Source organism: Lathamus discolor, chromosome 7 (genome assembly GCF_037157495.1).
Source record: "Lathamus discolor isolate bLatDis1 chromosome 7, bLatDis1.hap1, whole genome shotgun sequence".
In the NCBI taxonomy this organism is placed as follows: Eukaryota; Metazoa; Chordata; class Aves; order Psittaciformes; family Psittacidae; genus Lathamus; species Lathamus discolor.
In genome coordinates this window covers 20,745,658-20,768,030 of record NC_088890.1, presented here as the reverse complement: position 1 = coordinate 20,768,030, position 22,373 = coordinate 20,745,658, and the positions used below count along the sequence as shown (strand labels likewise).

The window sequence follows — 22,373 nt, the reverse complement described above, 5'->3', positions numbered from 1 at the left end:
GTGAAGGACTGGAAATCAATGTCAACTCAGGTACATAAAGACCACAGATCATAACTACCCTGATTTCAGATGAGTTCAAAGCTCTACGCTGACAGGCACACAGATCCATGTATCATCTACAAAAGATAATGACTTTGGACATATAATGAAGGACTAGGTTGAAAACAAACCATAAAAGTAACTCCTGTGCATTAAAAGCTCTTTAATGTCTTTATAAGTATTTAAGCTCTCTAAGATCTGAAGTTTGTTAGCTGGAAAATGACTACCTTCACATCTGAAAACCTTCCAGTTAACCATCACAATGCTTTCAAGTGGTCACGCACCTCATCCCTCCGAAAGCTTCCCAAATGGCTTTCAAAATAGACAGTAAGTGGGTAAAATGAATTGTGTGTTTACAGTTCCTGCTCTACAGAGAAAGTAAGCACATTTAGTATTGGTGGCTGCACGTACCATTTCCTTGTGATTTGGGTAGAAGGTTTGCTCAATTAAAGGGAACTTCTCTGGACCCAAAGTTTTGTAGACAGACACCAGCTGGGCAAACTGTAAAATAAAGCAAAACAGAACAAAAAGCTTAGGAAAGAAACCACATTCAACCGAAATGAGCTCATACTCAATCAAAATGATCTCATCTTAAACCACAACATACTGTCATTTTGCTTCTTGTCTTCTGTGTTTCATAAACCCAGCAAGTGCACAGAAACGTTCAATACTTGCTCTCTCCTCCCCTCTCATGTGCACACCTTTTCAAACCCTCCAAGCTTCATGAACAACTCTACAAAGAAAAAACTCTAGGAGTTAAGCCCTCACATGTGCTTACATGAAATACACTGGAATACTGCTTTTCAGATATCCTGTCTGTATGTTTGAAGCCAATTTTGTGGTAATAAAATCATTATAATTTTGCATTTTCTATCATCTTTAATCTAAATATCAGACACAATTGGTCATATTTGGTACTTCACAAACACTAAAATACCCTTTTGCAAAGGGAAAAGCAGTAGCTGTACCATATGGAACAAGTCAGGTGAAGGACAAACCAGAGAAGTTTGATTCCCTAGGGTCTAGCCATGGCTATTCTTCCAAAATCAACAAAGATGCTGGTAATTTAAACAGCTACATGTTATTGCCATTTCTATTAATGTTTTCTTTCAGTCTTTCTCCTCCAAGATATTCAGTCTACCTATACACTGGACTGTCATAACCTAATGCAGAAAGCAAGACAGCATTTAAGCACAACAAGACAAAGAGTTCTTTATTAAATAGAAACGTATTTGGGGGCTGCTCTTTCTCTTCAGTGAACAGATCAACTCTCCTGTTGTAACAGTTCAAAAAGCAAATCACTCTTGAGATCCAGGCTTGGCAAGCGAGGTTTCTAGGGAGCAAAGACGGCTTTGGCAGTCAGAAGACCACTATTGTTTCAAGCCTCCAAAGCTCTGGCTTGTACATGCCTGTGATGTGCTTCATTGTCATGATGCCAACATGAGACATAAACAACTTAGCACAACAGTGTGAATAACGGGGTTTGCTGGTTACAAACAGGAAAAAAGCAAAGAACAATGGAACTCTGTAATGCAGTTAGATAACATACCTACTCTAATGCAATTGATAGTGCAAGGAGAATAAAATCTCTCTAAAGGGAAGAAAACGATGAAAGCTTTGCATAGCATTCCCAGATGGCACAGAGAATTTGTTTAATTTTGTGGTGTTTACTCGGGGTTGGTAAAACACATATTTAGATTTTGAAGTCCAGTGGAAAATACCTTTATGATGAGTAGTTTCCACCAAAGCCTTAAGAAATTCTAGCTGGGTAGTGTGCTGTACAAAACTAACCCCAAGCAAAGGAAATATTATCACAGCTACCAAAATAAGGTGGTTTGTGAACAGGAATCCTGACAACTTACTATTTATGTCTGTTCTTATCCAAGATCCAAATTCAAAATTTCATAAGCAAATAGTGTCCATTGAATACATAAATTTTGCCTAACAATTGTGATGCTAAAATAAATCTATTTGCCTACCTTAAAGTAAAATCCTTAAAAAAAAAAAAAAAAAGTCAGATGACTGCATTTCCTGGGATTCTTTCCTTATTGTATTTTCCAGTTTCACTGAAAGCAAGCAAAAGAAACTGACTCTACTTATAGGTCTTGCGGTACTCACTCAAGAGGCAAGAGAGCCAAGATAATTGAGATTAATACTAGCAAGTATTTGCTTCCTTAGAATAAAAACATATCAACTACCGAGAGTACATGTGTATCATGCTAAAGTAGACTCCCACTTAGTAAATAAGCTATTAAAGAGCATGGAAGAAAAGTAGGTTTAAATTTCCTGATGGAGAAGAGAGGAATAACACAGCAAGGTTTATCCTTTGCCACTGCTGGGACACAGCTTCACCTCCGCAGCTACAGTTCTAGGGATCTCTTGTCAAACTTTTCTCCCCCCCCCCCCAAAAAGCAAGTTGATAAATTCAACCCAAATTCACCCAACCAGACCACTTGTGGAAATCCTGCTGTACCTGGACAGATTGGAGGCTACGTAGTGCTTACAAACAGGCTGAGTACAGAAGAGCAGGTTGTCTGCTTCTCTATCCAAACCAGGTTTAGAGGGCTGCTGGAAACTACACTAACAAAATTGATTTGATATTTCATAGACTTTTTAAATCATAAAGAAACCAAACCAGGCCATACAGACCACATTAATGCTTTGCCTTGATTACAGTTCATTAGAGTTTATAAAATTCTTCCCTGGGCAAAAGCATAATTTTTTAGAGTATAAATTACTCAATTATCATCTAATCCAATGGTGAATGCTTTCAGATGTGAGATGTTTATGAAATAGAGAATACTGGTAGAGCCACTCCATATTTAAATATTTTATATGGATGCCAAAACCCCTGGGAGATTCAACAATTATCTAACAAAAAGAAACTCATAGGGCTCAGTATTCCAGCAGGAATCTTTTCAACATCTTAAGAGAAAACAAAATGGAAAAATGTTCTTTTAACTCTTATATTTACTTGCTGAATTTACTTCTTAGTTCCAAATTTTGTGTCTTATTTTCAGCTCAAAGAGAGATATTCTTAGGCACATCTCTTTATGGGTTTCCGATAGGCTTTCTTTAAAGGAAAATAGTGGGGTTTTGTATCATTCTTTGGAATGTCAGCTCTTCTCTGTTCTACCAGACATTAAAAGCTTCCACATCTAGGCCTCCTGTATCAAAGAACAGGAGGGCACCAGCTATACTTTTTCTCCTCTCCAACAAAGTACGATACAGCTTAAGAAGAAATACTTAGTCAAAAAGACACTTACTTCCTTTCATTTCGCATAAAAGCTTTATGGGGTTTCATCACACTAAGAACGGAACTCTATAGATGTGACTGCATAGACTCTACTGTAACCAAACAGCACGCGGTTATGGAAACCACTTTGCGAACTTCATACAGACCTGAATAATGACTTTGCTTACCACTTGAGTTAAATTGTGCATAATTACATGCATGGCACCTCAAAATGCTCAGTTTTTCCTGAGCAAACTGCAAAGCACTCTCCTCAAAGATAATTAGATATGAGATTTAAAATTAATCACTCCCGATGGTGCTTTGTGTTACCGTCAATTCCAGCAAGCTTCTCATCTCTCTTGCCAGAGCGAAGGATGCATACCACTGACCATTCCCGTGGGGAATTTCCGGGTATGTCAAGTAAGATTTTCATGGAATGAACCACTTCACCTTTGTCTGCAGTTGTTCACTACTAGGGAAGTACAACTGAGCTGTGTAACCTTTTGTGTCTGAGACTTCCCTTTGTTGCGAGTATTCATCACCTGTCCTCTTTATGAGTTAAGGCTTGCTTGTATTGACAGTGGAATAACTCCAACCAGCCATCTAATACTTCATCGTGACAACTGTAACAATCATGAAATTCTCTGGGTAGTCTGGTTCACCAAAGCAGAGAAGCTGGTACTCTCTAGCACTGAAGAAACAGTGGAACTTTGATGGGTGAACACTTTTTGAATCCCTTTGCCATTATAAAAATAGCATTTTTAGCTGAGATTTAACTTATCTTTGACTGTTGTAAGGTGTGGGCACATCTGAGGAGCGAAGACATTCCATGCAATACCAGTTTACTTCTGTGTTTCTGTATATAAATTTGCCTTTTACCAAATGTACTAAATGTGTACCAGTGATTGTGGATGGAATTACTAAAGTAAGATTTCTAAGTTTCTAAGATGATCTCAATATTCAGTACTGCTGCAAGCTTGCTTTGAACATGGGTTACTTCAAAGCAGGTGACACAAAACAGTTTAAAGATTGGGCTGTTATGCTGCTCCTGACAGAGTCCAAGTTTCATCCTACTGTACACTGAAATAATTCCTTTGTAAGATGAAGAATTGAGGAAAGACAGCTTTCCACGGGAATGCTGAAGAGGTTCCTAGTATTCCTCCATGAACTGCACACCACAGGAAATTATGCCTGAATATATGTATCATGACACATGAGTGTGGATGGGGGCCTCAGCAACTGGGTTTTTCCCTTTCAGCCTCGGTGGCCAACAGATTGAGAGACAAACACTGTAGATCCTTCAGAGGAAGAAATTCAGCAGTTGTGTGGAAGGGGCCAGGAGGGTACACTGGACACATGTCCTCTGTGGGGGCCAATTTCACCAAGCCTTTTCACCACGCCTGGGTTTTAAACACGTTTTGTGTTTGGCTTTGTGGGGTTTTTCATCTATTTTATTTTAAATGACTATACATGGACAGTATTCTGTGCTACTATTCTATGCTATTCATATGCCACTTTGTTGCCGTCAGCCTACATTTCTTCTACTATGCTTTAGTAAACATGAAATACTTTCCCCGAAGCCTGAGTACATACACATTTGATTTGCTCTTTGATACCCAATACAAGGATCAAGGGGAACAGACTCCTGACTAGCTTACGTACTACTTTCTCCCAGCAGGAGCCGACTGACAACTTAATGAAAGCATTCAAACTTTCACAGTCAATGCAAAGTTTGCCATACAACTGAGCAATGAAACTGTCTACAGATCAGTCTGGCACATGAACAGAATCCAGAGAAGATGGGAACTGACAAAAGAACTTGATGTTCCTCCAGTAGTTTTCCAGTATTACAATGCAAAGCCAAAGGCACCACAGTTGGACTGTGATTGGAAAGATAACTTATATGGACTCTGTATCATAATTCAAGTTGTAGTTTCCTTACACAGGCGAGTTGATCCCCCATCCCTTGTGCAGCCCAGCCTCACAGGAGAACATGGTGAGGATCACTGCCTTTCCAAGCTGAGCTGCTCTCCCCAACTACATCTTTTAGTCAAATCCTGCTGCTTTACTCACCAACTGTGGGACTAGCAGCATCTCTTCCTTCCACCCCTGACTGCAGCTGATGTTTCCTCACCTTCTTTACCTCCAGCTCCCTCCTTACCCCCTCTGCAGTGCTTGTCTGCACCTACTGAGACAAGGCTACTCAGCCTGTGTGGGTTGTGCTGACCAGAACTGTTCGGGCTGCCTGCTCCATGCTCCCCAGGATTTCCAAAGGCATTTGTTTGACTCCTGCAGCTCCCCTGCAGCATGCGTGCTGCAGCCTGTGCCGCCTTGGAGGGGCACATCTCTCCAATTAGCAATCACTGCTGTAATTAACCGCTGGAATATTTTCACATCAGAATTACATCTATATACAAATCATTAAGAATTTCTGCAGGATTCAAAAAATAAAGCTGCAAATAAAAACCTCATGCCCTTGGAAGCACTGCATGCAGAACTCTTGCTTACAGACTACCAGAGTGCATCCGTGAGAGGGGAAACAGTTTAATACGACAGTTAGAAAAGCTGGATTTAAAAACAATAATCAAAACCAACAGAAAACTAGCAGAGGGTCAGAGTCACAGACACAAAAGCAGTCCCTCTTGGCTCGCAAAGCTGCGTAGCAAGGCACCTGGCACTGAGAAACGCCTTGGCTAATGAAAGAGCCAGTGACAAAATGCGTAAGCAGTGAGGAAACTGAGATTTAAAGAAGATATGCGGATTAAAAAGAAGCAAAAATAGCTGATGAGCATGAAAGGTAGAAAACAGGCAAGACATGTTTGTTCCACAAGAATCTGCAAAACTAAGTACTGCGAGGCCAAGACCAAGAGGCCTTCTGGAACTTTTTATTTCAGAGTGAGAAGTTACAGAGGGAAAAAAAAATTAGTTTATGGAATTGAGTCACCAAAATAAAAGCTACAGGGGCTCCTGCTTGGGTGCACTTGGCAGCAATGAGAATGTGCAGCTTATTCCATCATGATGGGAACATGGAGTTCAGTGTCTCGCCCAAGGAAACATTTCTGCACCTGGTAATTTTAATGGTACTTGGGCAAGTGCATAGGCACTTTTCAAAGGGGCTTGGGGCTCACCACAGCAGAAAGATTTTATTGCTTTGTGGGATATTTTTTTTAGAGATAGTAACATCCTGAGACTTTCCAGCTAAAATAAGGTTTATAAAAATACCATATTCAATGAGACTTCACGGTACAGGAAGAAATCTATCTTTTAATGCAAATGGTGCTTTTGCAGATATAGCAATTACTTTTTGTGCAGGGATTTAGATGTGTATGTGGAAATTATCTTCAGGAAAAAAGCATTATTTATGTATTTAACCATTGAAGTAAGAAGTAAAGCCCATTTTCATATTGCTAAAATACATTTTTCCCTTTGTCTGAAACTGCACATAGATGCAATCATGTGCATCTGCACCTTCGTTCACAGAATTCAAACTCAGTCGTATCAGGCTTCTTACATACATGCACTTTCCTGTCCTGAGATCCTGCCCTCATTTCAGCAAGATAATGGTGTTTTGTATTTCAATTCTGTAGCAGAACCAGCAGATAATTCAAAGGACATGAATGACAGCTTTATACTCCTGGTTTTCAAATTAATCTTATAGCCTTTATTTAAATAAAGTTTCTTTCAGTAAAAGCTAAGAAATGGTTACAAGTCTGTTGCAATTTTCTGCCACTAGAACCGTTCAATGCACTGAAAGCCTTGAAGAGCTGTCAAGAGCTCCCAGTGCTGCTCTTTAGTGCGGGGAAGAGCGGGGCAAAGTGGCAACAACCTACCACAGCATCCAAGAAGGCGATAGAAAAATCTGAGTTGACTTTTGCATTAAATCAGCCTCATGGCAGTAAACGCTGGTCAAAGCAGAATATATATATATTTAATCTATAAAGTATTTAATAGTTCAAAATTGATGAACATAGAGCTGTAAGAATTACTAGTATAGAACAGAAAAAACAAAACATCACACTGAAGTATATTCGTTACTCAAGGGTCTCTGCTTTTTTCAAGGAATTTCAGGTGAGTTCACATACACAGGATCATTAAAAGAGTCTGTAATATTCCCTTTCTGTTTTAAGAACAGATCAAACTTAATATAAAGAGGTGCAATCTTACAAGACTGGTTGAAACCACAAAGAAATTCAGTGATGGCTCTAGGTTTTGCCTAATGAAATACATAGAACTATAGCCACTAACATACAGGTCCTAACATTTCTCACGTTAACAGATGTTAAATCTGAAAGCCTCTAAATGTCTTCCCTATCTGAGTTGAAACCAGATTGCAGGTATGCATTCTTTAGCCTTGACCTTCAAAAAGATCTCCCCTGGTACATAGAGAAGTGAGTAATCAGTCAAATTCTACCCTGTTGTTCAATATTATTGTACAAATCTTTGTTTTGGAAATGAGCACAGAATTTTCTTATGGTGCAATAAAAATTTCTAATATCTTTCTCTAAGAGGCATGGAATAGCATTGAGATGTCTCATAGATTTACAGTAAATGGGTTTTCCAAAGGCTTTCCTTCTTGCACACATTCATTTCATTTGTTTTTCATTCTCCAGCAGATACTTTGACACAATATTGAAACTCATCTGTGTGGCTGTGTCTGCCTATTAGCATAGCTTCAATGATTTGTGTCAACAGGAAGCTGGAATGAGCAGAGCTCATTTCTTTCACACACTCCTCCCTGCAGAGTGCCTACAAGTTCCCTGCCAGTGCCCCAGTCTGTTGCTCAAGATTATTAAGAATAGCTTGAAGGGGAAGAAGCACAACAGTGCAACTTCTAACTGCAACACACGAAGGAAGAGAAAACAAGGTAGGGGAGAGTACTCAATGCCATCAGAAAGCAACAGACTGCAGCTAAAACAGAAAGAAAGGTAAGATTAGAGAAATGAAAAGTTCAGTAAGAGTCGGAAGATGAAGATAACTAAATGGAAAATCATCTGCAAAAGAGACACAGAGCAAACTACAACACACGAAGGCACAGAATGATGTAAGCTTGGCAAAAGGAGCAAAAGAGGAAAATGTCAACAAACTTGCAAAAAAGTATTTGGCTGTCCTCTCCCAAAGCATAGGGAAACAAACAGAACTGCGACGTCTCCAGCACTAGGAAGTTTACCAAAGGGTAAAGCCATGACCAGCCTTCCCTCAGGATGATTGCAGATAGGCGAGGAAACAAATTTTGGCATAACAAAGTGTTCTATGGCACTTCTCTTACACTTAAACCCCTTAATAACAATAAATTCCTACAATGAAGCAGACAAAAGTCCCAGTAGGCTTTTGAAGATCTTTCAGGGCAAGACAGGTTCACATCTGGGGCTCTATGTGAAAAACATCAGGATCTTTCAGCTGTCTCTACATTCATACAGGCGTCTCTGTTTTCTGGGTCTCACTTACACTCTGCCAGCTTCTGATCAGAAACCAGTTCCTGGTGTTTTTCCTTTATTTCCCACATTACCGAAGTGATGTATCAGTTTGTCATTAGACCAACAGAGTTTACATCCCATGTGGCCAAGCCTGCTCTGCACCCAGCTTTCCATCCATGCAGCAACAGACATCCCCTCCCCAGGTGGTACAGCTGTGCAATAGCTTGACACACTACCCTACATCCCCTCGTTGGTCACATCAAGCCAGTATTTCACACTAAATACAGACTTTTCCACAAGTGTGGCAGCAGCTAATTGAGGTCACTACCCAAAAATGATTTTGTAGACCTGTTACTGTGCTGTAGATTGTGGCATCATCTTCACCAGAGTAAATGTGTAATTAGTGTCTAGCAGATCCTTAAAGCCTTCTAAACCAGTCACTGCTATGTAGCCTCCCAAGGCACACTAACAAGGGAACAGATTTGCAGCCAGCTGCAGATGCTGCTAGGTAAAGCTACTACCGTGGAATTGGATGGAATCCAGTGGAATGGCTTTTATGAGAATTTTCTTTCTCTTCGGTCACACACATTTGGTCTACACAACTACAGCAACTCTGTGATCTCTGCAGTGCTGAAATGCTTATCACTATCTGTAGCATAGATATATAAAACAGCAATCCAGACCATATTGTGTGTAATTAGTACGGCACAGTCCAGGTTTAACTGAAATAGCGTTCTGCCTATAGCAGTCATGGACCTTGAACTGCGGGGTGGTCACTGCAAAGCCAGGGTCTGCATCTTTAGTATGCTCCGATTAACTCTGCCTCACCACAATTCCACTTATTAGCAGTGCTGTACACAGTGTGGGTGAAGAGCTAATAACCTGTGGTATTCCAAGACCTGCCACCAGAGTCTGCAACCGAAGCTAAAAATCAAGATCAGGGTTCAACTGATGTAAAGACTTAAGCACACTAATTCCACATAAGTCTTACTTGGAAGCATGAAAAAGGATGCGTGCAGGGCAGGAGAAATGTTTTAAAAATTCAGCCCTATACACTGGAAAATCATGGATTTATTTTTTTTTTTGGTATATTTTCCCAGTCTGACTCATAAATTGGGATTTCACCCATTGCTGCAAGCACTGTCCTTATCACATCTTCCAGTTACTTCTGGAATTACTTCCCTCTTCGCAATTACTTCCCTTACCTACATCATTTACTACAGGAAAGTTTACGTCAATTTTCTAAGCCTCAGTTAAGGAATATCTCATTTATTTCTTGAATTACCTTTTCTAAAGGAAAACATATAATAAAGTATCTAGAGTCTAACTTTAAATAATACCAGGTCGTAACTTTGGGTAAGTAATTATGCTCTTTTTTCTTTTTACTATTACAAAACTTTTACAAGTACTTTACACCAGGTTCTACAGACCATTTTAGACATGAATCAAATTATGAGTCACAAATCCAGCAAGTATACATTTTTTCCTCACTTTAACCTGCTGTAACTATAAATTAAACTAGGGAACATTCTTGGCTCATTTGAAAGGGATAAGTCATGCACAAGACTACCACTTCGCAACACGACAATGCAATGAAATGTTCCAATGCGGTAAGACAAGGCATGAGCCTTAAAAAACAGTTACTCCGCAGCTCTGCATGCATTCACTAATAAAGAACTTAGTCTTTCTTTATTAAAGTCATGCTTTCCCCCTAGGTAAGAAGCTTTCTGACATTCTTAGTAGTGTGTAAGTGAAAACTCTTCTCACAAACCAGGATGATGATTTTTTCACGAGGTAGGTGCTAAGTATTATCAGGGAAGTGAAATAACCGGAGTCCAGTAATAATCGCAAATGTTAGCATATTTCAGCAGGCAAACATCTCACCAACACACTCATTTCAGTATTTTCTTTGCACGGTTGCTGGCTTCCCAACTTTTCAAAGGGTTATTGAGTGCTTTGAACTTTCGACATGCATTGGAAGGAACTAGGTATGTCCTGACACTGGAAAATACAAGCTTCAAGACTTGTTTTCAGAAATGTCTGGTGTGTTCCTGGCAATCTTGCACCTTTCAATAAAATACCTCAGATCAAATACAAATTGTTCATTGGCAAAGGCCTAGAAGGCCACACTTGCCTGCAGGCACAGGACACCAAGAGTTCTGATGAAAAGCTAAGGGCAGGTGCATCTAACACAGAGCATGAATCTGCCCTCAGGGTTGAGAAGAGATACTGTGCACCCAGAGCTCTGCATTCTAAAGAAATGCAAAGACCCGATACTCTGAACAACAGTAACTAAAAAAACAAAGAACTTGTATGTTGGATTCTAACTCTCACTTTATTCTTTCCTGACTTCCCCTCCTAACAAATCTATCCTACTCCAGATTTTACCCTGTGGTAAGTAAGAGCAACTGCCCATGACTAATTCAATCATTTTTCACCCCTTAAAGGCACATTCCATTGGATACCCTATTTTTTTTTTAATGCTGTTAGAGAAATCGCCATTCACTTCAGCCACTCAAATTTTAGCTACAGGAAAGTGAATATGTTTCTCATAAATTAATACAGATTGTTACTCATGACTTTATTCTGCTTCCTGATTTTTCATAAGGCTTTTGAACTTGTAATTTGTATAGAAATAGCTTGGACACAACTATCGGATCATCCATGTTAAGAAAGGGGTCATCCAGAAAGGCACCCTTTACGTGCAGTGAAGATGGGGCTGATCGATGGCACGGACACTCAGGGCTGCTGAACATGCTCCCTGACAACCTGACATAAGCTGTACTTTATGCAAAGATACAGATGTGTATGAAATGGAACCTAACTTTGCATTTGAAATGGCTGTTAAGGCAACAAATAATATAAATTGAAACGGGAATTGGAGTGTATTATTTAAGCTATGATGAAAAAGAAGTTTAAATGAAAGGGGTCTTTACTGAAAACATACAATTGCAGTTTCAGCAAATCAGTTCTGTACTTAACAGATGAGCCTGGCAGGTGATTCAATTCCTTTAATCAGTTCTGTAACTGTTGAGTCAATTTCTGATCAAGGAACTTACAGAATAATTCTGCTAGGGGTTTTTTTTCTAGTTACAGTTTAAGTAAGCATATATCAGCTAAGCTTAAATAGGTGTCATTTTAGCAGTGGGGAACACTGCTTGAGTCACTGGCCTGAAGTACATCTAGGTGCGCAGTATGAGCATCAGTAGTTCTTATGCTTACTGCTTCCATGCAGCAACAGATTAAGAGCACCCCAAGGCATCCAAAACTAAACCACAGTTTGCAGCAGGGATTGCGCAGAGGCAGGATAGCCTGTATGAGTTAGGTGTAATCAAGCAAGTTAGAAGATAACATTAGCAAAACCAACAGTTCCTGGGTTCTGCTGCATTGTTTGAATATTCATGACATTGGCTGAATCAAAAGGATCAACAGATTTTTACCCTCAGAGTATTTCTGGCATGGGTTGAAATGGGTTTGCAGGACATCTTGCAGTGCTTAGTGATGAAGATTCCATGATGCTCTGGGATGAGCATGGCTGTCTCTACACCTCCCACTACCACAAAGAACAGAAGTCAGGATATTTCAAGTTAAATGACCAAACAAATCCCCTTGTGCTTGTACAGAAACTCTTTTTGTGCTCGAATTAAAAGTCCACACTCCTAAGTAGGATTCAGCTAAAGTACAGCATCATCGCATATTCAGAATGGGAACCTATCTCATGTTTACAGGCTTAGCTTATGGTCACAGGTAGTTAAAACCCAGAACTGAAGCCACTGGTGGAGTAAAGAACAATCACGTTCACAGCAGGAGTGTTGCCTGCTCAGCCTCACTGTCCATGGACTTGCAGGCAGGGTGTGTAGGCTCCAGCCCTGCTCTGGTACACACCTTAATGAAACAACTTCAGGGAACTACAGGAAAAAGATGAAAGAAGCCAGTTTTAAGCATGTCACCTATTTGACGCTACAATTTCTCTAGAACAGTAATTTCTGAGAGGAAAACCTGAAAGGGATGAAACAGACTCTTGTTGAGGCTGTGCAAATTGAGTATTTCAAAGAAAACCCATTTTGGCTCTCAAATGTAGAAGTGCAAGGTAGGAAATTTCAAAAGGGAAAAAATACCATTCTTCTCTATGTTCAAACAAAATAAGATCAACTTAATATCTTCATTTCACTCATTTCTTGGCCGAGACAAACTACAGAAATTTCAGCCAAAACGAGAGTTTTTGCAAAAACCAAAGATACAGATTCTTCTGGCAATTCAGAAGGCAGTCATTTCATCATGAACTGTGGTGTCATGGAATGGGTTGAAGGGGATGTTAAAGCTCATCCAGTTCCAACCCCTGCCACAGGCAGGGGCACCTTCCACTGGAGCAGCTTGCTCCAAGCCCCCATGTCCAACCTGGCCTTGAGCACTGCCAGGGATGGGGCAGCCACAGCTTCCCTGGGCACCCTGTGCCAGCGCCTCAGCACCCTCACCCCCTTAGAAAAGCTCTACCATAATTCAAGCCTATTTTAAAATTACTATGATTCTAAATTCAAATAAGACCTTATAAGCATAACACTTCATTATTTGTGAGGTATATTAGGTGGAACAAGAAAAAGATAGGGAGCATGAATTAATCTTTTCACACACTTACATTTGTATTTGCTTTTGCTGGGTCTTCCACCTGTTAGAGTAAATATTCCTATAGCTTCCACTTATTCCCAGTTAGAAGAGTGCAAAATCAGCGCAGAAATCTTATGTGAAACAAGACTAGTGTTAAGAAAGAGCTATCTTTATCAGTCTGGTGGAAGAAGAGCCATTACTCTAATGTCACCACAGGAATATTACAAGGACGATTTATTCATTTTCTTTGTACTGCATCCTTCTTGCACATCAATGCTGCTGTTATTGCTCCACCACCCAGCTTTACTGTATACAATGAATCAGAGGAGTAGGAAATGCCTCACAGCACAGAAAATGTGATGTATTAAAATCATGGATTCAGCAATGTACAATATGTATTCTCAGAAGTTATAAACATTCAATCAAATATTTATGCCTCATTGTAGTTTACTGCAATAAGCACATAATAAAAGTAGCTGGAAAAAATATATGTTAAAGTCTGCTAACATTTTTTTGGAGGGATTTTAGTAATAAATGTGTAATAAAAAAAAAATCACATCTTCAAGGCAATAAGAAGTATTACAGTAAAGCTTCCCTTTGGTATGAGAAGTACTGACAACTGTAATGATGTTCTTACCTCAACAACAGGAAAAAATGATGAGACTTTGTCCCTTTGTAACAAGTGGTATTCTCTGAAGTTTCATTAGCTCTTGGACAACTGAATACATGTATTACAGGAACAGTACTGCACCATTCATCATCATCTTTCTCAGCACTACATTTTACCTCATTGCTACTAATGTTTAGCTCTCTATGAAGCAAGATCACTGAATTCTACCTCCATCATTACAAAGCACGTAATGAAAAACTGAATTGGCTTCTGCAGTAAAACTGATACACAGTGATTCTCCAGTGCAGTCATTACTCTATGTGTAGCAGAAAAGACTAACTTCTAACCCCATATGCACGAGATTATGAAAAGAGCTTTTAAATGAGGAAAATAATAGCTCCAGATTTCCTTGCTAAGGCATAGCCCCAAATGTTTCACAGGCATGCGGAAAACACTGGCCAAAGCCTGTTTGAATTAAGTTCAAAACCACAAATATGAAAAACATTCTCAGCTTGCTTTTCTCAAATTGTGAATAAACACTCTCTTCACTTCAGTACGTATGTTAGCAGTGGGCAGGCTTGCCGTTAGCTTCATCACTTAGTTCACTATTTGTACTACAAACACTTTGTCTCCACACTGCCTACACGGCTCTGCTCAGTACCTCTGCAGTGCGATACTTCAGGGACCTAAATACCAAAGGGACCTAAACAAGCAAAGAAAAAGTCACCAACTGCTTTTGCACCAGGAGAACTTGTTGGTGCGTGACTTACCACCCATGGCTTGTCACAGAAGTTGTAGATTGACTCCAAGGAGTTGACGCTGGGGATGCCAGCGTACTGCATCCCAATGATCAGGTTACGGAAGTCTTCATTTTCTGCCATGCTGAATGAATGCTGTCGAACCAGGACAAAATCAGGCCTGAAGGACCTAGCAGGAAAAAAGATACATTGCTAATGGTCAATGACCAAAAGTTTCTTTCCTTCAACAGCCCAATCTTAAAAGGGAAAGCGTCTAGCTGATGGATCCATTTAGCTGATGGATAGAGAAGTACTAAAAGGACACTCAAAACAAAGGTAAATGCTAAAAGATGGAAAGTTATTATGGCTTTATGAAAATCTGTATTGTTTCATTTCTCAACCACTGTTCAGAAAACATCAGCATCCAGTCAATAATGTGACTCCATTCAGAGCAGAGAGAGATTATCACAACTTCTCAGGTTGTCTTCCAACTGAAAGATAAATCACACATATAAAGTCTGAATATGTACTTAGCTTATGTACACTGGTTCCTGAGCAATGCAACCAAAGCAGGCAAATGTCTCTGCCAGACATTTCAGCTTCTTGGGAATTAATGTTTTCACAACTACTGTCAGACTTTTTAAAAGACAGTAAAAGATGAAGCAACCCCATTGCCTCCAAAAGGCACTGGAGATAATCACAGCCCAAGTTCTGATCAATACACTTGTCAAAATGATTTCCTCAACTTAAAACTCTACTTTCTTTTCCTTTTCTCTCTTGTACCTAATCAGAATTTCCCCTGTTGCAGCCTCCATGGCTTACTGTCCTATCACCATGCACCTTTAAGAACAGTCTGACACCATCTTCACCTTACTCAAACCCTGACATTTAGTTACTGAAGAAGTTTATAAAACAGAGAAGATATAATGCAGCTGGAGAGAGCCACCAGTACAGGGCAATTTCCTCCTAATCTTGCCTGTTGAAAGATTCTCTGCTGATGGAAAAACACTGACTAGCTTGAAGCTATCGACCTCCTGAAAGAGGCATAACTGCAGGTTAAATTAAATTAGTGTGGTAAATCACTGTAATTATTTACATGCCCTGACTAAATATAAGCTGTACGCTGGAGTGCAGAATTCCAAAGATTACAAAGTCATTCCAAAATCTCATTCTAGTAAAACAAAACAAGAGCAAACCAATTAAAATCCACATTGAAATTGCCTCAGCAGTTTTGAGATCCCAGCCTGAACGCAGTAGTCAAAGCAGATTAGCTGGAGCCTTAACCAGGCTTTCAAATGTAATGCAGGGTTTGGCAAAAGCAACATGCTAAAGGTTTGCTGTCAAGAGTCATTACAACAGCACTGTGGAGTAGTGACCACGACTCCTTAAGAACTGTAGCCTTTAAACAAGCTCCCAAAAACCATGTTTGTAGCACAGGTCTTAGAATGTGTAATCTAGGTTTCAGGGTGGTGTGCCAGGTGTTTGAAACAAGGCAACTCAACTGAGGAGCACAGCAAGAGTATAATCCTTGGAGGACGAATAATGCCTCCATCAGAATCGCAGACCACTTGGTGCAAGAAGAGATCACCTCTGTCATTTCAAGCAGTGCTCAGGGGATTGACTATTCATCCTCTCAAAATCAGCACTGTGTTTTTCAATGAAGGAACAGGAAGTGGCCATTAAAATGCCAATTTAATTAAACAACTGGGGAACTGAGGGAATATACTCCATAAAAAAAAACCCAACAACACTAAAAGAATGTATTCTGTTTTGCACAGTCTCCTCAAAGGAACATGATACGTTTATGTAACTGTTCTAGATGTGTGATTACTGCTGGACACAATGACTCTGTGCAGAAGAATGTCATGACAGCAATGTTAATCCTGGCTTAAGCATTTGTAAGATCCCAAATCGCAGCATTATATAACAGAAGGTATCAACTTCCATGGACTGATTTTCATTCACAAAAATGAAACAAGCAAGTGCCCGTTTCCCTTTTCCTCCTAAACTACGACAGCAAAGTTCTGTCACTGAGATGCCAGTGATTTTGCTAATACTTTACTCATAGATCTATGATAACAAGGTCACAGTGGGCCTCAGATGAGTAACACAAGAATTTTCATCTCAATAGTCAGTATTTATGCCTTTTTAGTAATAGGCTCATAGTCCGTATGCAATATGAACGTTGATCCCAGCAGAACCGGCAGTTTCTCCAATCTCTCTTGACAGCTAACAGACAGAACCAAAAGATCAGGACACAGATCCTATTGTCTGACCCACATTTAATGCTGGTTTTCAAATGAAGCTTCTTATCAGCTGAACGTGGAAAGTAATATCCACCAGTAACTGCATTCCTTAGTGACAGAAGGAGTACATTTCAGGCTTCAGACAACTAACTTCACAAACCAACCAGGATTAAAGCAACATAAAGACCAGCACCTATCTGAAGCTACAGAACAACTATGAAAAATCCTTCCATGTTTCAAAAAATGCTCTGTATCACCAGGTAAATTACTGCAGAAACAGAACTGCACCAATGTCTGCATCCCCTTCTCCCAGCAGGTCCACCTATGCATAGACTGGAGTGAAATATGTCAACTTCAGGCAGTCTTATTCTGTTCCATTACCTATGAAACTAATAAAATTGTAAGATTCTTTGTCACCTCATTATCAGAGCCCTCTGATGACACAGGATTTCTCTGTTTGTTAACATAAGCAGCAGTTTCACCAAGTTCTCAAACTGCAAACACATCTTTGTAGATGCTGTTTTCTAGAGGTTCCCAACTCCCATTAAGTATTGGCATGTTTTGATGCTAGCTTGGCCTCAGTATTTTCATTCTGTTTGGAAAACCCTTTCCAGAAAAGCCACTAAGGAGCAGTGATCACGGTTTCCTGGCTCCAAAACTTATATCTCCGGATGAAAACACAAACACAACCCCAAAACCCCTAAAAAAATGAAATCTCTTACTCTTCTAAAGAAATAATCTTGTCGATTTGGCATAAGTGGTTCTTGGATTAAACTGCAGTAATTTCTGGAACACACAAGGGATTAAGCACTTGTGAGTTTTAAAGCCTAAAGTAAACTGATTTCAAAGGGGTTACTTTTTTTGTTTACACGAATGAGCAGAAACTTCCTGATCTCTTATTTGGCCAGATGTTGTGCCAAAGCAGGAGGATACAAGCCATGCTGTATGCTGTCCAGCCCCCTGGACTCCTGCCTAAAGAGAAACATAAGCAGTAAACTACCAGATCTCTGTTAGAGGCTTGATCTACCCTTCCAAACGCAACTGCTCAGCTGAACAATTGCTACACTTAACACATCCTTAACTTCACTGGCCAAAATAGGAGTAATTCCCCCAAATTAGATATAGGACTGCCTGAAATAATTTTGCTGCTACTACTTAAGCTTTTACTTTGCCCAGTCATACTCCTGTTTTCTCCCCTTACATTTACAATGCAGTTGATGTCCTCACTGGGAAAAAAAAAAAAAAGGCAAAATTACCCTGCTTTCAATTGGAATAATCCTTTTTGGACAATCTTACTGGGAAATCTCAGGCTTTTAAACTGAAATCTTTCAAACAGATGGTCATATTCCAGTAACTATCCTATGAGAATTGCTACAACTTGGCCTGTTTCAACAGAAACTATTCAATGTTGGAAATGAATACTGCTCATTTGGAACAGCCTGGCACGTATAAAATCACCAAGATTGCTGTTATCCTGCAGCAAAGATAAACCCCAATCAATAACCCTAACTCCCCATCATGTATTCTTTATACCAGACTTTATTCGTGTCTCAAGCAAATCCATCTTTGATGCAATCAAGAAGTCAGATTTCCTCCCTGTCACTATTTGTGACTTACTGCACTGATCAGATACTCTATTTCCCATTTTTCATGCCAGAGACCAAGGAGTGCTGCAGTCAGTAATTCGTATTGCATATACACTGAAAATCATCAGTACCTTCTACATGCACACTACATCATTGCAATGCTTTTGCTGTCACTTGGTTTAGCTTTTCTTACCTGACAACTTTAGTGCCATTTCGAAATACTTGGATATCTACTGCATAATTGCCATCAGCATGGGCTATCAAGTTGATCTCTGAAAATTCTGCCTGTGGAAAGAAAATTCACATTAGTCAGTCTGGTTTATTTTACTTTTTATTTTCCTAAATCCCTTCCTTTAAGTATTAGTATCTGAAATGCCGACAGTATACATTTGGAATATAATGAGCATCAAGAGGATATTAATCCAGCAGTATTTGCCATATCTGACACATCACATTTAAACAATTCTGGTCAAAGAAAACAAACTAAAAAAGACTTTATGAAAAAAGACTGTGGGAAGGTAGCAAGTGCATCTACTCCATGTTGCACGCAAGCGTAGAGATTGTATTCTTGCTTTGTATGGGGTTATCAAAGAGATAAACACAGACTCAACAAACACCTAGCATTCTGAAGAGAACAGTACAAAAGCAACATTAATATGTGATAGAGAACATTTTCTTACAGCATTTTGTGTCTGTTCATATACTTCACCCTTTTTATTTCCTCTATATGCATTTATCCTTTTTAAAAGATCTGGTGCCAATGAACAACTGACTCGCAAGTAAAGAACTTTTTCAAAGTATCTTCTCACACTGGAAATGTGAAATTTAGAGGGAATCACTTCCATACTCTGAACCTACAGTTATTTGAAAGGAAAGGACAGGATGTTTTTCATTTATCCACAGTCTTTCATCAGCTTAGACTCTCAAGGCACTTTACAATAACATTACACAGCTGAAAAACTGGAATGCAGCCAAGTGTCTTCTAGTGGATAAATAAAAGCGTCTTTGCTATCCTGGACGCTAACACGGAATAGTGTCAGAATTCTCATTAGTCTCCTCTTGAAAAATGGTATCACTGAAAGTCTTGTGAAGTAAATCTGTGTCAGGCTTTCAGAATTCACGGCTCAGTTAAGGCAAGTGCTGACTACTCCGACCACTGTTCCAACCCAAGAGCTTATGGATGTGCTTGTGTTCAAGCATGAAGATCTCTTCATTAAATTCCATACATTTGAATACTTTCTAGGATAAGCCTTGCAACATTTTAAGCAAAAGAGGCAGTTTTAAGATTATGGCAAAATCAGTACAAACGACGAGAGACTGAATTACTTGCATAAGCGCCAACAATGTTAAAGAATCGTTTAAAAATGTATTTAATGCAAGACCGACAACTGATCTCCCCAGTTACTAACTCGTATTAAACAGGGATTCACAATATAGATTTTGCAGTTTAAAAGCTTAGTACATGATAGAAAATATTGTATGTTAAGATAGGTTGCTGTAAAATTAAAACGATGCTCTACAGTAAAAGCAGAACACTAAAGTAGTTGTAAATATCTATTTGTATGACTGTCAGAGTGCTGATGTTACCAAGTGATAAGTAGGGCTCAGAAGCTTTCAATCTCTTACTGAGTGAAGATAGTTCTGCTGCTACAACAGACTATATGAAGGAAACTCCAGGCTTACACAGACTCTTCCTCAACACTAAAGAGACAGTGTGCATGATGTCAGCCACAGGGTCTGATGTAGGTGTGAATGGCATTTGGGGACAAAGTAGCTTGTCTTCTTTTTCCTGTCTCTCCCTCAGTACTCTTGAAGATCCCTGGCAAAGCTTTCCATGTTTCCAAGCCAAGAACATCAGCAGATATTCAATGGTGTAAAGAACGGAGCAAAGTTAGATGCTGAACTATTACAGTGAATTTAGATAAGCTGAATCCACTCAGCTAGTGACCATTTACCTCACTTTTTGAAATCCCGAATGACAAAACAATTCAGTTCATCTACTGAAGCTTCTTAATAGCGGCATCTATTTCTAGAATTCAAGACTGAAGAATGGCAAACACACTTATTCACTTCCCTTTTCAGTTATCTAGCTGAAATAAACCAGCTGTAATTCTAATGCACCCTGAATTATAGCTCCATATTTACGCAGTGCTTTTAAAAAGAGCATGCTAAGACTGCAACCAGGAAGTATGTATATTCTAAAGGGAAGGAATTAGTGGAAGTGCAACCTCTACTTATGGAGTGTCTGGGACATCCACAGTCACTAAGCAACAACTTCTGAACACATGTTTTTAACGCTGTGCAAATTATGGTCAGAATCCTCTAAAAAGAGCCCACATTGGGCACCAAGGGACTGATATGGTTTAACCCCAGCAGGCCGCTGAGGCCCATGCTGCCCCTCGCTCACTCCTGCTGGTGGAATGGGGGAGAGGATCAGGACAAAAGTGAGAAAACTCTTGGGTTGAGATAAATACAGTTTAATATGTAAAGCGAAAGCCATGTACACAAGCAAAGCAAACCAATGGATGCACTCCCTGCTTCCCATCACAACCCTGTGTTACCAGCACCCCGCATTGCCACCTTCACCCCTAAACCATGTCCTCAAGTGCTACATAAAACCATAGAATCATCTACACTTGTTTTAAATACCTCCAGGGAGGTATGTACTTATACACATACATGTACTTGCATAAATACACAAATATGAAAGTAATATTCAGGTTAAGTCATTTAGTTACCTGTTCAACCTTTATGTCATATTCTCCATGGACCTTTTTTCCACGAAAAGCCTTGGCCCTGCAGGAAAAAAGGGAGAGAGAAAATCAAGGATATAGGTATCTGTTATCAGTAGCTACACAAACACTTCCTGTACAGCCTTCGGTGTCTTAGAATTACACGAGTACTAATTAAACAGACCTGCTACACATACAGAGCTCTCTTTCCTTTGATGTCCTTGTATCTTTAATATAGAATCATAGAACAGTTTGGGTTTGAAAGGACCTTAAGATCATCCACTTCCAACCCCCCTGCTATGGGCAGGGACACCTCACACTAGTTAGGGTTGTAAAGGATCTTAAGATCACCTGGTTCCACCCCCCTGCCATGGGGGCAATGCCATCATTGCCATCAAGGGCAATGAGAAACCATAGACATACAGCATCAGTCCCAAAGGAAAAAGTCATCCCGCTGCTCAGTACCACCCTCTGTGGTGCCCAGACCACTGAGACACCCACGGCAGTGTGTTCTGCACCACCACCCTTGCAGCTTGACCTTACCTGAAAGCACAACAGTCGTTAACCAAAACCCTGAATACTGGACCCAAAACAAAGCCTGGGGAGGCACATCCCCTTAGCCTGGCAAGGAGCCTTGGGATGACAAATGGTTTTGGATCCTCAGCATGAATGTTTTTTTCCCACCCATGTTTCTCACACTTGCACCCGGAAGTGCCACATGTCAAAATCACATGTTGTGATAAAAAGCATAACGTTATTTTCAACACTGAACTGTATACTAAAGGATACACATATTTCACAATTAGTTATTACTATAAAATAAGCACCCCTAAAAAGATGCAGTCTTGCTCTTGTTAAAGTCGGTGCAAATTCATTTCCATGTGAACAACTTCCTAACATCCACTCATGTTAACCTTTACCCCGTCATGCAGTCAGAAAAGCTTTTACTGGAAACACGATGCTTAGAAACTTTATCTTCCTTTTAAAGATAGTTTCAGAGGTCCTGGAGATTGCTGTCACCGAATCTGTACCCAATTCACCAAGTCAGTGTTTCTTTTTCTAGACCATAACTTCAGACAATGTAACTAATCTGAATGAGAGCTTGAGTAATTCTTACGTACCAGGGATGGCTGCGATAGGACAGAACAGAATTCATTGATCCTATCTCC

The 22,373-nt window shown here is 39.8% G+C and overlaps 1 protein-coding gene across 2 annotated transcripts in view; it reads right to left on the bottom strand.

Moving 5' to 3' along the window:
• SYN2 (synapsin II) overlaps nt 1–22,373 on the bottom strand; it is a 174,375-nt gene that overhangs the window by 86,938 nt on the left and 65,064 nt on the right. For both annotated transcript variants that reach the window (XM_065687616.1, XM_065687617.1), the window contains exons 2-5: nt 21,211–21,268; nt 18,666–18,757; nt 14,674–14,830; nt 451–540 (exon numbers count right to left, since the gene is read on the bottom strand). In XM_065687616.1, the coding sequence (XP_065543688.1) occupies nt 451–540; nt 14,674–14,830; nt 18,666–18,757; nt 21,211–21,268 (397 nt within the window). The remainder of the gene's footprint in view (nt 1–450; nt 541–14,673; nt 14,831–18,665; nt 18,758–21,210; nt 21,269–22,373) is intronic.